The sequence below is a fragment of the Aegilops tauschii genome, chromosome 3, assembly GCF_002575655.3.
Source record: "Aegilops tauschii subsp. strangulata cultivar AL8/78 chromosome 3, Aet v6.0, whole genome shotgun sequence".
Taxonomy (NCBI): domain Eukaryota; kingdom Viridiplantae; phylum Streptophyta; class Magnoliopsida; order Poales; family Poaceae; genus Aegilops; species Aegilops tauschii.
Window position 1 is genome coordinate 203,909,365 of NC_053037.3, and position 17,504 is coordinate 203,926,868.

The following is a 17,504-nucleotide window of genomic DNA, read 5'->3' on the forward strand; positions in this document are numbered from 1 at the left end:
CAAAAACAGTCAGAACTTTACTGCCTTCAGAGGATAAAGAGATGGGGCAACATGGACATTTTACTCAAACCCTTAATTCTTGAGCCCAACTCTAAAAGAACATCCATTCTGAAATGGAGTGAGTACTGTTCAAGGTATTTTCATTAGTATGCAGAAGTTGGCCTCTGCAGAATGAATATATAGAAAAGTCGGCTTCCCGCAAAGAAAAGCTGAAAATTGACCTTGTAGCCTTACGCAAATCAGAAATGGAGGGAGTACCCATTCAAGCTATTGTCATCAATACGCAAAAATTGGTTTCCTGCAAAAAAATGCATGCCGAAAATCGGCCATGTAGTCTTACAAAAATCAGATGAGATGGGAGTACTATGATCTTTTGCGGCCTGTCATGATTTTGGAGTCTTCACAATCATGATAATTTTAGGGAATGGATGGAGTTCTATGATTTTTGGCTTCTCGTCATGATTTTGGAGTCTCCATCTGTGCCAAGTTTTGGGTGCAACAAATGTTGGAGTCTCCATCTGTGCACAGATTGCAATATTATCTTGTCATGTGCAAATGGAGCAATCTAGTGTTTCTTGGGATTAGTCTTTTATTTCAAAGATGTGAAGCATCATAACACATGTTTCACAAGATGTTGAGTTTCAGAAAAAAACGTAATCAAAGAGTTTTGACAAGTAATGCGCATTATCCTATATCAACATGAATTGTCCTTATTAGGGATATTTTTTCGGAATGAATAGTATTAAAACTATTGGTAATTGAGCAAGTAGCAGGCCAGCTATTTTCTTGCCATACATTAGAGGATTGGGGAGGAAGTAATAATTGTAATAACGAGTTAATTAAGATAATTCAATACTCTTTAGGCCATCAAATGGGTGATTAGATGGTCAACATGGGATGGCAGGCTTGACTCTAGTATGAACCATTAGATTTAGCTAGTAGAACAGAAAAAAAATATCATTTGGGGTCACAATGGGGTTAACTTCGCAAAGAACAGATCTACCTATTGTATGTTGAAAACACCGAAACACCGCAAACAGGGGTGATCCCTTCAGACTTGGTTGTGTATCATACCACCATTGTATCTTTTTATAGATCCATCATTACCTTTGATTGGTTTGCTTTTATCTGGTGTAGCTTCGTGGCCGAAGTGGCAGGCAAGGGGATCCTGGGAGCTCTCGCTTCTTTCTTAGTCTTGAGGATAACATCTTCCGAATCTTCGGAGGTGACCGGATACAGGTATATTTTATTTCCTTCCTTTATTTTATATTATTCCCTTAGGGTAACGTGGTAGCAATATCAAAGGCTGCACAAAGTACATTGTTGCATTCAAAGCCCTGTCATTTAGCATTTCCCATCTTTTCTGTTGTACTGTACTACTTACTTGACTCCACTTAAAGCTTCTGATTAATAGAATATTTGGTCAACTTGAAGTTTCGATTATTCCATAATCTGTATATTCCTCGTTCATGAAGGTGGTATGCAACGAATTGGAATCCGTTCGCTGCTAAACAAAGCACCTCATGCCTTCATAATGTAGTTCACCTACCTCTCGCAACTACTAAGAGTCATAAAAAGTTCAGATTAGACTATCAGAATATTATGGAAGATATGGGTCCATGTGCAGTTCAAAGCAATCGCTTCTGCTTGCAATAAGATGCCCTTAGCCAAAAAATGAAAACCTTGCAAAATTCTTCTGCTACACACATCTAAGCTTTTAGTCCGAAGTTCCAAACCTGTTGTAAATAGTACCCGCAGCAGTAATAAATTCGATGTTTTACTACCAGTTACAAGCTTTATGTAGGGGCAGTATCCAAACTGGAACTTGCAAGCAAGAATTGCTCAATCAATACCATCTACTTTAGGCATGTCTTTTTATAATTTGTTAAATCTGAAAGTCCAGTACCTTCCTACAGATTAGTGAATTAGGAGGGGAGAGGTTCTGTGTTGTAGGGTGAAACCCTAGGGAAGATCTTTTCACACTTGGAGGGGGGAAAAGGATGAACACACAAGAACACAAGGGGGAAAATCACTCAAACATACCCAAATCACACATCCACTAGAGTAGCATACATGAGATCCAGAAGCATACAAGAACAATTCAAGGAAAATAGCACTATGGTAGAGTTCTTCCCACTCCAAGGAGACGAGGTCTTGATGTTGATCTTCTCCAAGAGGAGGCCTTGATAATCCACAAGGATTCTTCCCAGAGAGGGGTCTTGCTCTCCAAGAGGAGGGGATACAAGGAGCAAAGCTCTCTAGTGTCTATCATATACTTTGCTAACCCTAGAAATGAGCTAGATATGGAGTACTTACAGGCTAGGGACGAATTGGGGGGGGGGGGGGGGGGGGAAGGGGTTACAAGGGTCATTTCGCCCTAAGTGCGCGCAGGCACAGCCGGACATGTCCGGGCCGGGCACCCGGGGTCATCAGCGAGGAGGCAGGGCACCCGGGGGTGAGGTCCGGGCACCCGGGGTAGCGCCCAGGGAGGGGGGCCGGGCACCCGGGGTAGTCAGGGGGCCGCGCCCCACGGGGCCAGCCGGTGCGGGCACCCGGGGGTGGAGGGTGCGGGCACCCGGGGGTGGATGGTGCGGGCACCTGGGGTGTCCAGAGAGCCTCCGGTGCTTCGTGTCTTGGAGCTCTTCCTTCTCCTCCTCCTTCTTGAGGCTCTTGCCTCTTCATGAACTTCTCCTCGATACCTAGTCATGCACAAAGTTTCCGTTTGAGGTAGAAGCCATTTCTCATATGAAATCAAAGGGAGCTCGAAGAGAAAAGAGGTAACCTCGGTTTCGATTTCACGTGCATGGGCTCTCGTCATTGGTCCATTTGGTGTTCGAGGTGATGATGAAATGTCCATGGGGATGACCGTAGGATGCTCCGCATCATTCTGTTTGTCTAGGAACAGAAAAGACAGGGCATTCTTTCAATGTGCATCCCAAATATGAAATGTTTATACCGCAAGAGTTTATCTGGTACACTTTGAGTCTCAGACCACACCATTCAGCACATGTGGCTTTTACAGACTACTGTTTCAGCATTCCATGAGAGTTAAAAATAGTGTACATTCAAATTGAAAACATTGCGAACTGTGTCATGTAGGGTCTGATGCAAGCTTTCAGAGTTGAAGATCTTCCTATTGAATCAAAGATGCTAACAAGGGCCCTAGATGAAGCTCAACGGAAAGTTGAGAACTACTTTTTTGATATCAGGAAGCAGCTGTTCGAGTATGATGAGGTATTAAATAGCCAGCGGGATAGGGTATATGCAGAAAGAAGACGTGCCCTAGCATCTGGTAGCCTGGAGTCACTTATTGTGGAGTATGCTGAATTAACAATGGACGACATATTAGAGGTTAGTTAGTAGGTACCACCATTTTCATAACAGATTTATTTTGGTAATTTCTCCTAATTATTTAATGCCAAAGTTTACAACTGCAATTGAAAGTTAGCAACTAGTTACCCTGAAATGATGCTAGTTTTCAATGCTTGTAACACTAGCCTCCTAGGAGGACTGTACTCTCCCCATCTTTTCGATCCAATGAAGCACAAACCCTTTGCGTTTTCTCGAAAAATGATGCTAGTTTTTCATCCTATTTGAAGGCAAACATAGGTCCTGGTACCCCAAGGGAAAGTTGGGATCTTGGCAAGCTGATAGCTAAAGTTCAACAGTGAGTTTTCTGATATTATGTATATTTCAGGCGATCTACTAAGTGATTTATTATCTCCTTCATAATGTTTCTATCTTTTTTCTAGGTATTGTTACCTATTAAATGACTTGACACCCGAACTGTTGGAGAGTAAATGCTCAAGCTACGAGGATTTACAAGAGTACCTTCGAACCCGAGGGCGTGAAGCATATTTCCAAAAAGCTGTTAGTTGCTCTTTCTGGTCTCATGGGTAGAGTTTTCTTGCATGATACACACTGAAAATTATAAAATAGTTAGATCAATGCAACAGATGTTTAACCATTGAAAACAAGAATGGAAGTTTCACCTTGCAAATACATATGAATATATTTTACTACTCCCTCCGTTCCATAATGTAGTGCATATAGATTTTTTGAAAAGTCAAACATCACAAACTTTGAACCAATTTATAGAGAAAAACATTTACATCTTGAATGTCAAACCTATATCATTAGATTCATCATAAGATGTAGTTTTTTTTTTCTCGAGAAAACACGAATGGCTTTTGCGTTTCATTGCGTTGGAAAGAAAGAGAATGTACATCCTCCTAGGAGGCAGAGTTACACAGCCGCCAAGAGATCAGTGGACATCCCAGGATGATGGCAAAACGACCCTGAGCCCTCGAGCCCCGGCCTTTGCCCAACATCGGGCCTCGTCCTTGATCCTGTCGACAAGCTCATTGAGCGATGGGCTCATATGGTCAAAAACGCACGCGTTCCTATGCTTCCAGATCATCCACGGCACCAAAAGCGCCACGGATTTCAGCCACTATGCTGGCAGTGTGGATTCCCTCGCGCGCAGCCACCAGTCCATGAGCGAGTCATCGTGCTTGGGCGCCGGCGCCGGTAAGCGCAGTCAAGAAAGGACCTCATGCCATGTTTGCCTAGTGAAAGGGCACGTGAGCATCAAGTGCCCGATCGTCTCCGGTTCCTGGTCGCACAGAAGGCACCGCGGGTGGTGCTGCAGGCCACGGCGTGCGAGCCGCTCCGCGGTCCAGCAGCGATCTTGACATGCCAGCCAATCGAAGAATTTCACTTTTGGCGGCGCCCAGCTCCTCCATATGAGCTTCCAGGAGTGGCATACCGTCGCTCCCTGGAAGGTGGCCCGGTAGCAAGACTGAGCGGAGGGAGTATTATAATGTGGTTTCATATTTTATATAATTGATATTATAGATATAAATAGTTTTCTCTATAAACTCAGTCAAAGTTTGACTCTTCAAAAAATCTATACGCACTACGTTATGGAATGGAGGGGGTATTATAATGTGGCCAACCCAATCTCAACAGAAAAATTAAGCAATAGCTTTCTCAGTTCAGACTTAAATTCAGAGATCAAAGGTGCTTTCTTCAAATGACACATGATAAAACAATATCTTCAAAGTAGTTTTGGCCTAATTATATCAGGAACTTTGGCAAAAACAAGCTGTAATTCCACATTTGCATGTTTCCTAACTTATCTGTTTATATGGCAGGAAATTGTGGAGAAGCAAGCTCCAGGTTTGATGAAGGAAGCCGAGCGATTCCTAATCCTAAGCAATATTGATAAGCTCTGGAAAGAACACTTGCAAGCTTTAAAGTTTGTGCAACAAGCTGTTGGGTTAAGGGGCTATGCTCAACGAGACCCCCTTATCGAATATAAACTTGAGGGATATAATCTTTTCTTGGATATGATGGCTCAAATCCGGAGAAATGTTATTTATTCTGTATATCAGGTTTGTCCACCCCTAATGTCCAACTCATCCTTCCTTTATTTCCCTTATTAAAGGGATATGGATACTACATTATTTTATCGTTTTTGTTACCTTTTAGTATTTTTTTTCCTGAATACGCACGAGTGTGTGTATCATATGATATAGAAGAAATGGGAAAGACCCCGTGATATGTTACAAGGCGTGCCTACACGCAGGCAACACCCAGTCCACTCCACCTACATCAAAGACAATGGAGTGGATTACTCGCCACATGCCCACCGCGAAACCGCCGCTAGGAAGCCATCTAACTCCCCACCTACAAGCCCTGCAAGATGCCAAACCTTGCTCTCGGATGCAATGCGCCTAAGTACAGACCTAATGCTCGGTGTCGGCCCATCGAAGACGATCGCGTTCCGATGCTTCCGGAGTTCTCAAAGGCATAGAAGGTGAATAGCCCGCTCCGCCTTGCCGAGGCGACCATGAGCCCCAGCCCTCAAACACCAACCCTGAAGCGAGACCTCCGCTGTCGGAGCACCATCCGTATGGCCCATAGCCGCACACACCTTGTCCCAAATTTCTCTCGCAAAGACACAGGTGACCAGCAAGTGATCAATTGTCTCGTCGTGCTGATCGCAGAACGGGAACGCGTTTTGATGGGGTAGGCCTCTACGCGCTAACCTGTCAGACGTACATCTGTTCTTGAGTGCCAGCCACGCGAAGAACCTGCAGCGTAGCGGTGCTCGCGATTTCCATGTGAAGTCCGTGGTGGGTGCCACCTCCAGGGCTGCAAATTTCGCCGTGTATGCGGATTTGGCCGAGAACATACCGTCTCCTGTCCAAGATCATCTCCATTGATCCTCCTGTAGTGGTTGTAGCTGAACCACCGCGACTCGGGCCAAACCTCCAGGAACTGCGCCAGCTCCATCACAGTGAGTCGCGGCCCCACATCTCTAGCCCACGCACTATCAGTTAGGGCCTCCACCATCGTGCGTGAGGCTCTGACCCTCGGACGCACCTTCGCATAAAGCAGCGGCGCGAGTTCCTCGATCCGGAAACCATCCAACCATCTACCCTCCCAGAAGAGTACCTTGCGACCATTGCCAATGATAGCACTCGTCGCTGCTCCGAATAATGACCTATAGTCCTCCGGTACCGAGAAGTTGAATCCCGCCCAAGGTATGGAAGCATCGGTCTTTTGAAGCCACAGCCACTTCGCCTGCAAGGCAACATTCATCCACCGCATGTTCATAATGCCTAGTCCGCCAGCCCACTTGGGCCGACAAACAATCTCCCAAGCAACCGAGCAAGATTCCCCTCCGGCCTCTGCCGTGCCCACCCATAGGAACCCTCGGGCAGATCTTTCCCAAGGCAGCTAATGTCTTCGGTGGTAAACTCATGGCGAGCATCGTATGGATTGGAATGGTGGAGAGTACGGACTGAATGGTGGAGAGTGCTGCTGTCAGGGGCCGGATGTCTGGGGCGGGGCTCGGATGCCCGGGCTGTCGGGCCGGATGTCCGGGCTCTGGATCCGTGGACGAACTCGAAGAACTCCGCGTGGAGAGGTCAAATCCGGGGCAAAATTCGGAAGATTTTGTGGATGGAAATTGGGGAAAAGATGGGGAAAAGCTAGATCTACCTGCAACACACGAAATCCGTGGATCAAATCCAACAAAACTTCATCACACCAACAAATCACAAAAAAAATTTGGGGGCTATTTTTGTGGGGAATTTTCGAATTAGGGACAAAATCAACAAAACAAGGCTAGAAAACAAAGAGAGGGGGCTCTGAAATCGTGATAAACATGGCTCATGATACCAAGATGATATCATGAGACAAGCTGGCTCTGATCCAAGATGATGTAGGGTGGAACCCTAGATGGCCAATCTTTCACGAAAGGAGCGGATCTCAACGAGGAGCACGAAGAACACGAGGGGAAACACGAGGGAAAACACGAGAGAATCACTCAAACCAACAAGATTAGGTCACACATATGCTAGATCCGAGTACACATAGAGATCACACGGTCCAAATCCAACAAGAGACGATACATAGGGTAACCGGTTCTTCTCCGAGAGGAGGTCTTGATGGGGCCACCCAAGAGGGGGTCTTGAATCCAAGGGGGATCTTCTCCGTAGAGGGGCCGCGGTCTCTCTCAAGGAGTAGATCCGTATGGATGAGCGATGCTCTATCTCACAAATGAGCTATCACAACGCTAACCCTAGAAAGAGGGAGGAGGAGTATATATAGTCTAGGTGGGCGAAGGGGTACATGGGCCTCGGCCCTTTACTGTGCGCAGACAGACGGGGCCGGATGTCCGGGCGTCGGGCCGGATGTCTGGGCCTTCGCGAAGAGCCGGATGTCCGGGCCGAAGTGGTTCAGCTTCGGGTATGTTCTGTGACAGGCGCCGGATTTTCGGGCAGGGGCCGGATGTCCGGGCTGGTGCGGGGCCGGATGTTCGGGTCCTGTAGCTTCGGCTGCTGGATTGTTGCTGTAGTGGATGTCTCCAGCGGCCGGATGTCCGGGCCCTGGAGCTGCCTTCTTCTCCTTTCGGCGTTCCTCTTCATCCGTGAACTTGGGGCCTTGTCCGTCTTCACGTGCATCTTCGAGAGGGTCTTCTTGGTACCTAATCATGCACAGCATTCTGGACTTAGGTAGTAGCCATGTCTCGAGAGGATCATATGTGATATCACTAAGGAAAGAAGTCACCTCGGTGTCGAGAGCTCTAGCTCGTGCTCGTGTCATGGGTCCTCTTGGCACTTGGTGAGACGATGGTAGGTTCATGGGGATGACCATAGGATGCTCCGCATCACAATATATACGCACGTGAAGGTGTGGGTTATGCAGAATGCTCCTTATATAACGGCTATACATGACTGTATAAACTACTCTAACACAGCCCCTCAAACTCATGGTAGATCAACAACACTGCTGGATGCGCGTGAGCGACACCGCACACGTCAAGCTGGTCGGCACCTAGAGGTGCACCTCGCCGCGGATGCCATCCCTTTGGCTGAAAACAAACTGATTCACAAACAAACACATGTTGAGAGGAATGCAAGGACATAGGATGATACATACATTTCTCAATCTGCAAGTGATAGTCAAGTTGATGTGTTTTTCGCAATGTACCTCACAAAAGTAAAGAAGTCGTACGCAATTTGTATGACAGTGGGATGTCACCTCAAGTTACCAAATGGACATGGGCATTGATTTACCTAGGTTCTGGTCCCTGCTATGCGAGCAACAAGCCTACTCCTGCTTGTATGTTAAGGATTACATTGATGGTGTACAAGATGTGCTTGGTGAGTTGGAAGTCAACTTTTCGATGTCTAGATCGGATCTACTGATTGTGCTAATTGGCTGGAACTAGTGTTTCCAGAGATCTTGGCAGTTGAAGATCTCCTCATCGGGTGGACGCCTATTTGTAATAGTCTTGGTTAATTGCCTCTTGCTCGACGTCTTGGTTTCCTTTGATTCGTCGCGGACTCCTCCGTTTATGGTAGTCATGTGGCTTCCTTCAAGGAGACCAGGGGTGGTATGATTGTGTAAGTCGGCGGCACCACATCCACCTGACACATAGGACCCGGTCCCTGCAGATTTGGCCCAGCCAGCGGAGTGCGCCCCTTCCTGCGTGAAACTTAGTATCGCCCTGGTAGTGTGTACAGCGAGAGTGGGGGCGTCAATGATGGAGCCTCCTGCTCCGCCCAGTTGTCGCCATCCACATGATCGCTCTAGAGCCGACTAGGAGCCAAGGCCGCCGCAAACGACCCAAATCGAATACTCATAGTCGGAGAAGCAAAGGAGATGGTCTTATTAACCACAGGCGTTGCCGGCAACCCAGAACATAGAGTAGTCCCCGGAGCCCCGCCCTTACCATTACCTCCAGACCGTTCACCTTCAGCACTTTCCTCATTTGGTGCACATTTGTTCAGACCCATGCCCAGCTCCATCCTTAGGATCATCAATATCATCATCCAAGTGCTCGTCAGCTGGAAAAGGACGACCTTCAATGTCAAGCGTGACTCATACCCTTTACTCTTATAGTACCACTCTACATATTGTGGAACATCGCCAATACTGACCACACCTACCAAAAGTCTAGCAACCCCATGCATGTCCACCTTTTCAGTTTTACCTATCATGGAACAATGCTCAAAACCTTCATAAAATCATTAAGAGGCTTGGAAGGAGCCCCATAGAACCACACCCATATCTCATGCAGAGGGATTCCATTTGGCTCATGACTAGGCCACTCCTCAAACTGCAGCGAATAAAGGACTGTCAGGCACTTTGAAAATACCAAACACCATCAGCCTTGTCAAATCTTCCTTCTTCGGGAAGTCCACCTTAAACACATTCTCTTCTAACAAAATAGGTGTCCATCGAATATCTCCCGGTACAAGTCTCCAAAGCTGCTGCACCACCTGATCATCCGACAACGAACCTCCAGAGACACGCACTATCCCTGTCCTTGCATTTTTCTCAAGTTGGAGCATGGAGATTCGAAAAACATAAGCCTATTGTTGCAGACACCATAGATCGTAACCACAGGCTTAGGCATAGTCAGAAGCGGACAATCATCAGATTCATGCCCAGGCTTCAAACAATTATCACAAAGCTCGGCCGTGCAATGGACCACAAAGTGTCCCACAAAACCACACCTAAAGCAATAATTCTTCTCTTTTCTCAAAGTATTTTTACTTGCTAACTCTGTGGTAGCGGCGAGCGCTTCGCCCGTTGGTGTAAGTGTCGTGGTTGCCGCTTATGCCATGACGCCTATTTGTAGTGGTCTTGGTTAGTTGCCGCTCGCCTGCCGTCTTGGTCTCCTTCAATCAGTCATGGACTCCTCCGTTTATGGCAGTAGTGTGGCTTCTTTCAGGGAAACTAGCTAGGGTGGTACGGTTGCGGAAGTCGGTGGATCCAACATGGGCCCCTTGCGCCTGTTCATATTGGTAAATACGGCCCAAATACGATGGACGCAGCAAGAGAACATGGTGAAATTCACCCCCCTCGACTATCACCGAGCCAGTTTGCTTCTATTGCAGCAGTCGGGTCATCTGGCCGTTGAACTCACCTTGCTGGAATTCCATGATCACCGCCACCATGAATGTGTCCCGAGAGATGAGACGCTATTTCCACTTGTACACTTGGAACCCGAGAGCGGCATGACCATCCAGGTAGAGTGTGGCTATGCTGACCCGGAAGTGCGCGGGGACTGTACATGTCATGGCCATCGCGTTGAAGCGGGGTGATAATCTCATCCAGCTTCTGCTACCGCATCCATCCTCTCAAAACAAAATTCGTATATGCCGATAGTTTGCTTGACCTGGAAGGCGCGGCTGGGCCTCCTTCTCTGGATCGGTTCCAACCTACCGGGGGATCCTCACCAAAGTGATACAACACCCTTCACAGTGGAATTTTACGATCCAGTCTCGGAGGATTTTAGCTGGAGTGCAACAATCTGTATGTTGTCTGTGATACCAAATTTTGATATCCCACTAGTAGTAGGGATGATCACAAGAGAGAATCGGGGTAAATTTTTCAAAAAGGGGCGCTTTATTACTTAAAAGATTTATAAGCATTACACCCGGCGTCTGCATAGCTAAGATGCACACAGCCAAACAATGTCCTCTCATTCAAATAAAAAATATAAAAAGGCGAAATATAAGGAAAACATGCAGTATCTGTATAATGCCTAAAGCGGAGGGGACCAATCCTAAGATCATGCTGCCACCCATGTTGGGTAAAAGTATCCCTCGCCGTAGCCTCCAATCGTGTACACACCTCCATAAACAGGTCTCGATTCTCCACACGTTGTAGAGAGGACCATAAACGAAGTTCCGGTACATCTGTAGATAACCTGCATAAGAGATGTACTTTTGTCGTTAAAAACCTTATCATTTCTACACAGTCAAAGCGCCCAAATAACGTCAAGCGCTCCCACCCTGAGAAGGGTTCTAAACCTGTGATCAATCCCATGTAGCCAGTTGCCAAATACATTAGCAACACTATAAAGAGGATACAAGCCAGAAGCTATTTGGATGACTGGCCATATAGAACAAGCCAATTTGCATTGGAAGAATAAATGTTTTATTGTCTCATCATGGTGACAAGACACATTGCGGACTTCCATGCGAATTCCTCTTAATAAGGTTATCTTTAGTAAGAATGACTCCGCAACAAAGATACCATGCGAAGATTTTATTCTTAAGCGGTATCTTCATCTTCCAGATCTTCTTGTTATTATCAACTGGCACATCAGACTTTATAAACGCTCTATACATAGACTCCACTGAGAACGGTCCATTCCATGTAGGTTCCATCGGAATGCATTTGACCCATGTGACAATTGCACCGTGGACAACCGCTGGAGCAGGATGTTCCACGATTGTAGTCTGGGTCCAAATAAATCCCTTCTGAATGTCACATTTGGCGGAAATGATTCCATTACCGTGGCGATAGTATCACCCTTGTGACGCACAATATTGTATAGAGCCGGATATTGTTCCCGGAGAGTGGCATTTCCTAGCCACTTATCCTCCCAGAATCTAATTTCCAAGCCATCCTTAATCGAGAAAGATCCATGGCTGAAGAAATATTTCTTCGTAGCCATTAAACCCGCCCAAAAGTGAGAGTCCCCAGGCTTCTAGTATACTTAGGATACCGCCTTGGAGCCCACATATTTCTGTCTAAGGAGGGCTTGCCATACACCATCTTCCGTCAGAATTTAAACAATCATTTACCGAGTAGGGACCTATTCTTAACCAAAAGGTCATGAATGCCCAACCAGCCTTGGTCTTTGGGATGGCAAACCACACTCCATTTAGCCAGTCGATATTTCTTTTTCTCGCTATCTCCTTGCCAAAAGAATCTTCATCGGAAATAATAAAATCTATGTAAAACTCCTTTCGGCAACTGGAAGGAGATCATATATAGTACTATATTACTTAGTACTGGATTTATTAGGACCAATCTTCCTCCTAGAGCCAGCAGCTTACCTTTCCAACTGCCAAGTCTTTTTTGCAGCCTCTCCTCGACGTGTTTCCATTCAACATCTGTGAGTCTCCGATAATGTATCGGTATCCCCAAATATGTGATCGGAAACTGGCCCAACCCGCATCCGAACAGGTCGGCATACAGGTGAGCCTCGTCTTGGGCCTCGCCAAAGCAAAATAATTCACTTTTATGAAAATTGATCTTAAGACCTAAGAGTTGCTCGAATGCTGATAAAATTAATTTCAGATTTCTTGCTTTCTCGAGGTCATGATCCATGAAGAGAATCGTATCGTCGGCATACTGAAGTATGGAGAGGCCACCATCAACTAGATGATTCACTACCCCATCAATTTGTCCATCAGCCTTGGCACGCTCAATCATGACTGCTAGCATATCCGGCACTATGTTGAATAGCATGGGCGATAGCGAGTCACCTTGTCGCAATCCCTTCTTCGTTTGAAAATAGTGGCCAAGGTCATCATTGACCTTAATGGCAACACTGCCTCCTGAAACGAAGCTATGGATCATTGCGCGCCACGCTGCAGAAAAAATTCCTTTCATTCTGAGAGTCTGTTGAAGGGCCATTTGACTTAGTCATAAGCTTTTTCAAAGTCTATTTTAAGTACGACCCCATTTAACTCTTTCCGATGTAATCCATGGACAGTTTCATGAAGGATAACAACTCCGTCTAGGATGTGTCTACCTTGCATAAAAGCTGTCTGTGAAGGACGAACCACATGTCCAGCAACTGAATTCAGCCTAATAGTCGCAACCTTCGTGAATATTTTAGAACTAACATTAAGGAGGCAAATAGGACTATATTGTTGTATCCTTTCAGCCTCATTAACCTTAGGTAATAAAACATCCATTGTCCGCGTGTTTACGCCAAGTAAGATGCCCCCAGAACGACCTCTAGACGGTCGTGAAACCCAAGTGTATTCTATCCCGCCAGAAAGACGGTTAAGCAGACTTACGGAGAAGTCACGTCTCCCCGTTTCAGAGATAGGCAAAAAAAAATCTAAATTGTAATCCCTATTACACTCCGCAATGAATAAATGTTTAGCCAAGTCACGAAGACCTCTGCTATTAAAAAACATTCCATTCATGGGGAAACAATAGGAGATTTAGAAAATTTCGCCTTCTTATGGGACTTAATAACTTTTTTCGAACTTGCGGTCTTTGATTTACGTCCGGAGGCTGTAAGCTCAATCAAAGAACTAAGCCCGGGTTCATCTAGACCCACATCCTAAACCGCTCCTACTAAATGAGAGAGTAGCTGACCATATGCATCTTTCAGATGCAAAGGCCGGGGGTGAGCCTCATTTTCCAAAAGAAAAAATCTGATGTGCCATGCAGCTCCTCGTCGTCAGTAGAGGAGGCAAAAGACTTGCTAGAAATATGTGGAACAACTTTTAATCGATCATATTCCAAATGTTTCAAGGCGTTTGTCGAAATAGAAATATCCTTCTCATTCTTTCCCAGACTAACACCCACATTATTCAACTTAGAAACGATACTAGTATTGGAAAAAGCTAAAAAGGATTTGGGTGGCGACGTAATACCTTGGTTGTCGAGGTTCTGCGTTGCTTTACGCCGCATAGCCTTGGCCAAGGAGTCCTCATTTGTGACCGAAGTACCATCGTCGGGAACCGTATGCTGACTACTCCGGCATGTAGGTGTCACCCCCCTCGATGGTCGAGGCGCCAGCTCTACTGCCGGTGGAGGGGAAGAATCGGGGTAAATTGGCGGCAGGAGGGTACGGAATTGGAGAAGGGGGTGAAATGTTCAGGGAAAGAGAGATGGGAAGTTCAGAGGTCTCGTTTCAACGACATGTTTTACAGAGATTGGCACTTGGCCTTTTAACGCGACACTCATGCTTTAAGTGGACCTCACTTGTCCATGCACCTGGTTCACCGAACTCAACATCTTGCGGGTTACTCCAGCTCCTTCTCTCTCTGGACATGGGTCCTCCATCGTAGGCCGGACCCCTTCATCATCCTAAACTGGCATCTCCGAATGTCCGCCTTTGCCACGGTCATTGCTGCGGTTACCGGTGGTGCAGGCGTGACATCTGCGAGAATTAAGGTTGTAGGCTTGTAAGCTGATGGATTTGTTGCACTGTCAATAGTTTTGCGTCCCTTGCCTTTGACTCTGGTCCATGCTCTTCTCCTTTGTTCTTTGTAGAAGCAGTGCTCCTATCTCATTCAGCTTTCACATGTCTGTATTTGGTCTGCCTAGCACTTGTATCATCATTTGTGGCTGCTGAATGTGCTTTAGCCCAGTTCTCTAGTGACCTTATCCTTTGTTTTGGAACAGTTCAAACCAGTGATGAAGAAGCAAGAGGAGGAAAGTTCTGAAAAGAAAGATCCAAAAAAGAATCTGCAGAAGGGTGCCAAGAAACTTGGTGCAGCCCAAGCTGCATCTTGAGTTTGATGTGATTTTTTTTTGTAGCTACGGTTTTTGCTGATTTTGAGAATCCAGGTGTATATGTTCTCTTACAGTTTACGATGGCTGACAGTGTGGGAGGACAGAAGTACAAATGATGCGGTGGCGTTTTGTATGATGTACTCCCTCTGTGAACTTTTATAAGAGCGTTTAGATCACTATATTTGTTTACAGAGGGAGTAATTACTTATATCTTGATAAGTTTTTCCAGGACGTGCTTCAGCTCATCTGCTGCTACGTTTTCACCTGCCTTGATATACATATATATACACTGGCGCGCTTTGCTGCCGCTTATAGCTTCGTTTGGTCTTTCTTGTGACTGCAACATCAATTCTCCAAACCATAGACAGATAGCAACACAATCACCAAATCACAGCGCAGTGACACAATATGTCACAAATTGACAGTCCATCACATGAATAACGCAGGTGGTGTTTCTACACAAAAATAAATAAATTTATTAGGACTCTGGACAACATCATGATCAGTTCTCTCAGCGTCCTCCTCACTGTTAAATATTTGTCATTAATAATCCGTAGTGTCACAGCTGTGACAGTTCAAGATCTTTGAAGTGTGATATAAGTGACCACTGCTTGAAAAAAATACATGTAATGTATGTTATTTCTGTAGATAATAACTACTCTCCCCCGTTTATAAATATAAATCTTTTTAGAGATTCCAATATAGACTAAATACGGAGCAGAATGAGTAAATCTACACTCTAAAATACGTCTATATACATTCGTATGTAGTTCATATTAAAATCTCTAAAAAGACTTATATTTAAGAACGAAGGGAGTACATAACAATACCAATCAAGCTGTAGATGTATTTTTAAGAAAATGTGATGCTACTATAGGGCGAGATGCGTAATATGCAAAATGTAAAGATCTATAGGACAAAGTACATCGGAAAAGAAACTCAATTTGTGCTGGAAATGCATTGCTATGGCCTTCTGTTGTACCGGATATCATGTACTCCCTCTATTCCCTTATATAACGCCACAAACTCAAATTAAAGCTACCAAGGTAAAATTTAATGACTGCTTTGTAGGCCAGCTTTTTTTCTGTTAACCGGAATCATTAATGCGTCCGCATGCATGTAAGGAAGGAATGAGAAGGAAGTAGCACATTGTCATTATGACTACATGCATGCAAGTATTAAACAAGTTGGTAGTACGGGAAAACATCATTAATTTTTGCCTCGATTACTGTTAGTGGCCTTGTATATGTGCAAAATGTATTTTTCATAGTGGCTTTGTATAAGAGAATGGAGAGAGTATGTATTAGTGAATTGGCTCTTACAGTATACTGCAATGAGGTGGTGGTGGTGCGGTCGACGCTCTCATGTAGGGCCGTACCCCGTGCGGAAGCGGAGGGTGGTGGTCGGGGTGAAAACCTCGTCTGGCTCGGGCCAGACTGATGGTGGCAGCGTCCATGTGTTGTTCCCTTCTTGAAGGCTCCATCGCAGTGGCCTGCGTCTTTCGTGTTACTCCGGGTGAAAACTCAATTCCATGGATCGGGCGGTGGCGTCTCTTCGGTGTCGTTTCTTTCCTGGAAGCACCGCTTTGGAGTCTCTGTGTAACGCCCACGATGCGGCTATATCTCCCATGTGTCGAGGCACGACTTAGAGGCATAACCGCATTGTGGTTTTGCCGCAAGAAGGGTCATCTTCACACAATCCGATGTAATGAACAAGAATGGGATAACAAGAGTTGGCTTACAATCGCCACTTCACACAATACATAAATTAATTCATACATCATCCAAAATCCACACATAGACCGACTACGGTCAAATCCAAATAAAAAAAATAAGATAACCCCAAATGCTAGATCCCCGATCGTCCCAACTGGGCTCCACTACTGATCATCAGGAAAAGAAACATAGTAACGACCACGTTCCTCATCGAACTCCCACTTGAGCTCGGTTGCGTCATCTGCACTGGCATCGTCGGCACCTGCAACTGTTTTGTAGAATCTGTGAGTCACGGGGACTCAGCAATCTCACACCCGCGAGATCAAGACTATTTAAGCTTATAGGAAAAGATGGTGTAATGAGATGGAGCTGCAGCAAGCACTAAGCATATATGGTGGCTAACATACACAAATGAGAGCGGGAAGAGAAGCAACGCAACGGTCGCGAAGCTAGAAATGATCAAAAGTGATCCTGAAACTACTTACGTGCATACATTACCCAGACCGTGTTCACTTCCCGGACTCCGCCGAGAAGAGACCATCACGGCTACACACACGGTTGATGTATTTTAATTAAGTCAAGTGTCAAGTTCTCTACAACCGGACATTAACAAATTCCCATCTGCCTTATAACCGCGGGCACGGCTTTTGAAAGATAATACCCTGCAGGGGTGTCCCAACTTAGCCCATTATAAGCTCTCACGGTCAACGAAGGATAAACCTTCTCCCGGGAAGACCCGATCAGTCTCGGAATCCCGGTTTACAAGACGTTTCGACAATGGTAAAACATGACCAGCAAAGCCGCCCGAATGTGCCGACAAATCCCGATAGGAGCTGCACATATCTCGTTCTCAGGGCACACCGGATGAGCAGTCCGTACAACTAAAACCAGGCCTCAAGTTTCCCCGAGGTGGCGCTGCAAAGGGCTCTAGTTTGGACCAGCACTCAGAGGAACACTGGCCCGGGGGTTTAAATAAAGATGACCCTCGGG

At 45.8% G+C, this 17,504-nt stretch overlaps 1 protein-coding gene across 8 annotated transcripts in view; it reads left to right on the forward strand.

The window, feature by feature from the left end:
- The window catches only part of LOC109776457 (protein translocase subunit SECA1, chloroplastic), a 39,946-nt gene extending 24,884 nt beyond the window's left edge, over positions 1-15,062 (forward strand). For 2 of the 8 annotated variants that reach the window (XM_045234775.2, XM_045234777.2), the window contains 7 exons: positions 1,138-1,239; positions 3,100-3,351; positions 3,600-3,667; positions 3,753-3,870; positions 5,157-5,396; positions 12,403-12,516; positions 12,619-13,063. In XM_045234775.2, coding sequence (XP_045090710.1) covers positions 1,138-1,239; positions 3,100-3,351; positions 3,600-3,667; positions 3,753-3,870; positions 5,157-5,396; positions 12,403-12,516; positions 12,619-12,702 — 978 coding nt within the window. In that variant the 3' untranslated portion in view covers positions 12,703-13,063. Of the gene's footprint in view, positions 1-1,137; positions 1,240-3,099; positions 3,352-3,599; positions 3,668-3,752; positions 3,897-5,156; positions 5,397-12,402; positions 12,517-12,618; positions 13,064-14,688 lie in introns of those variants that run through there. The other 6 variants (XR_002236078.4, XR_012204723.1, XM_020335099.4 and 3 more) reach the window with 4 other exon arrangements.
- Positions 15,063-17,504: the final 2,442 nt, after the last annotated feature.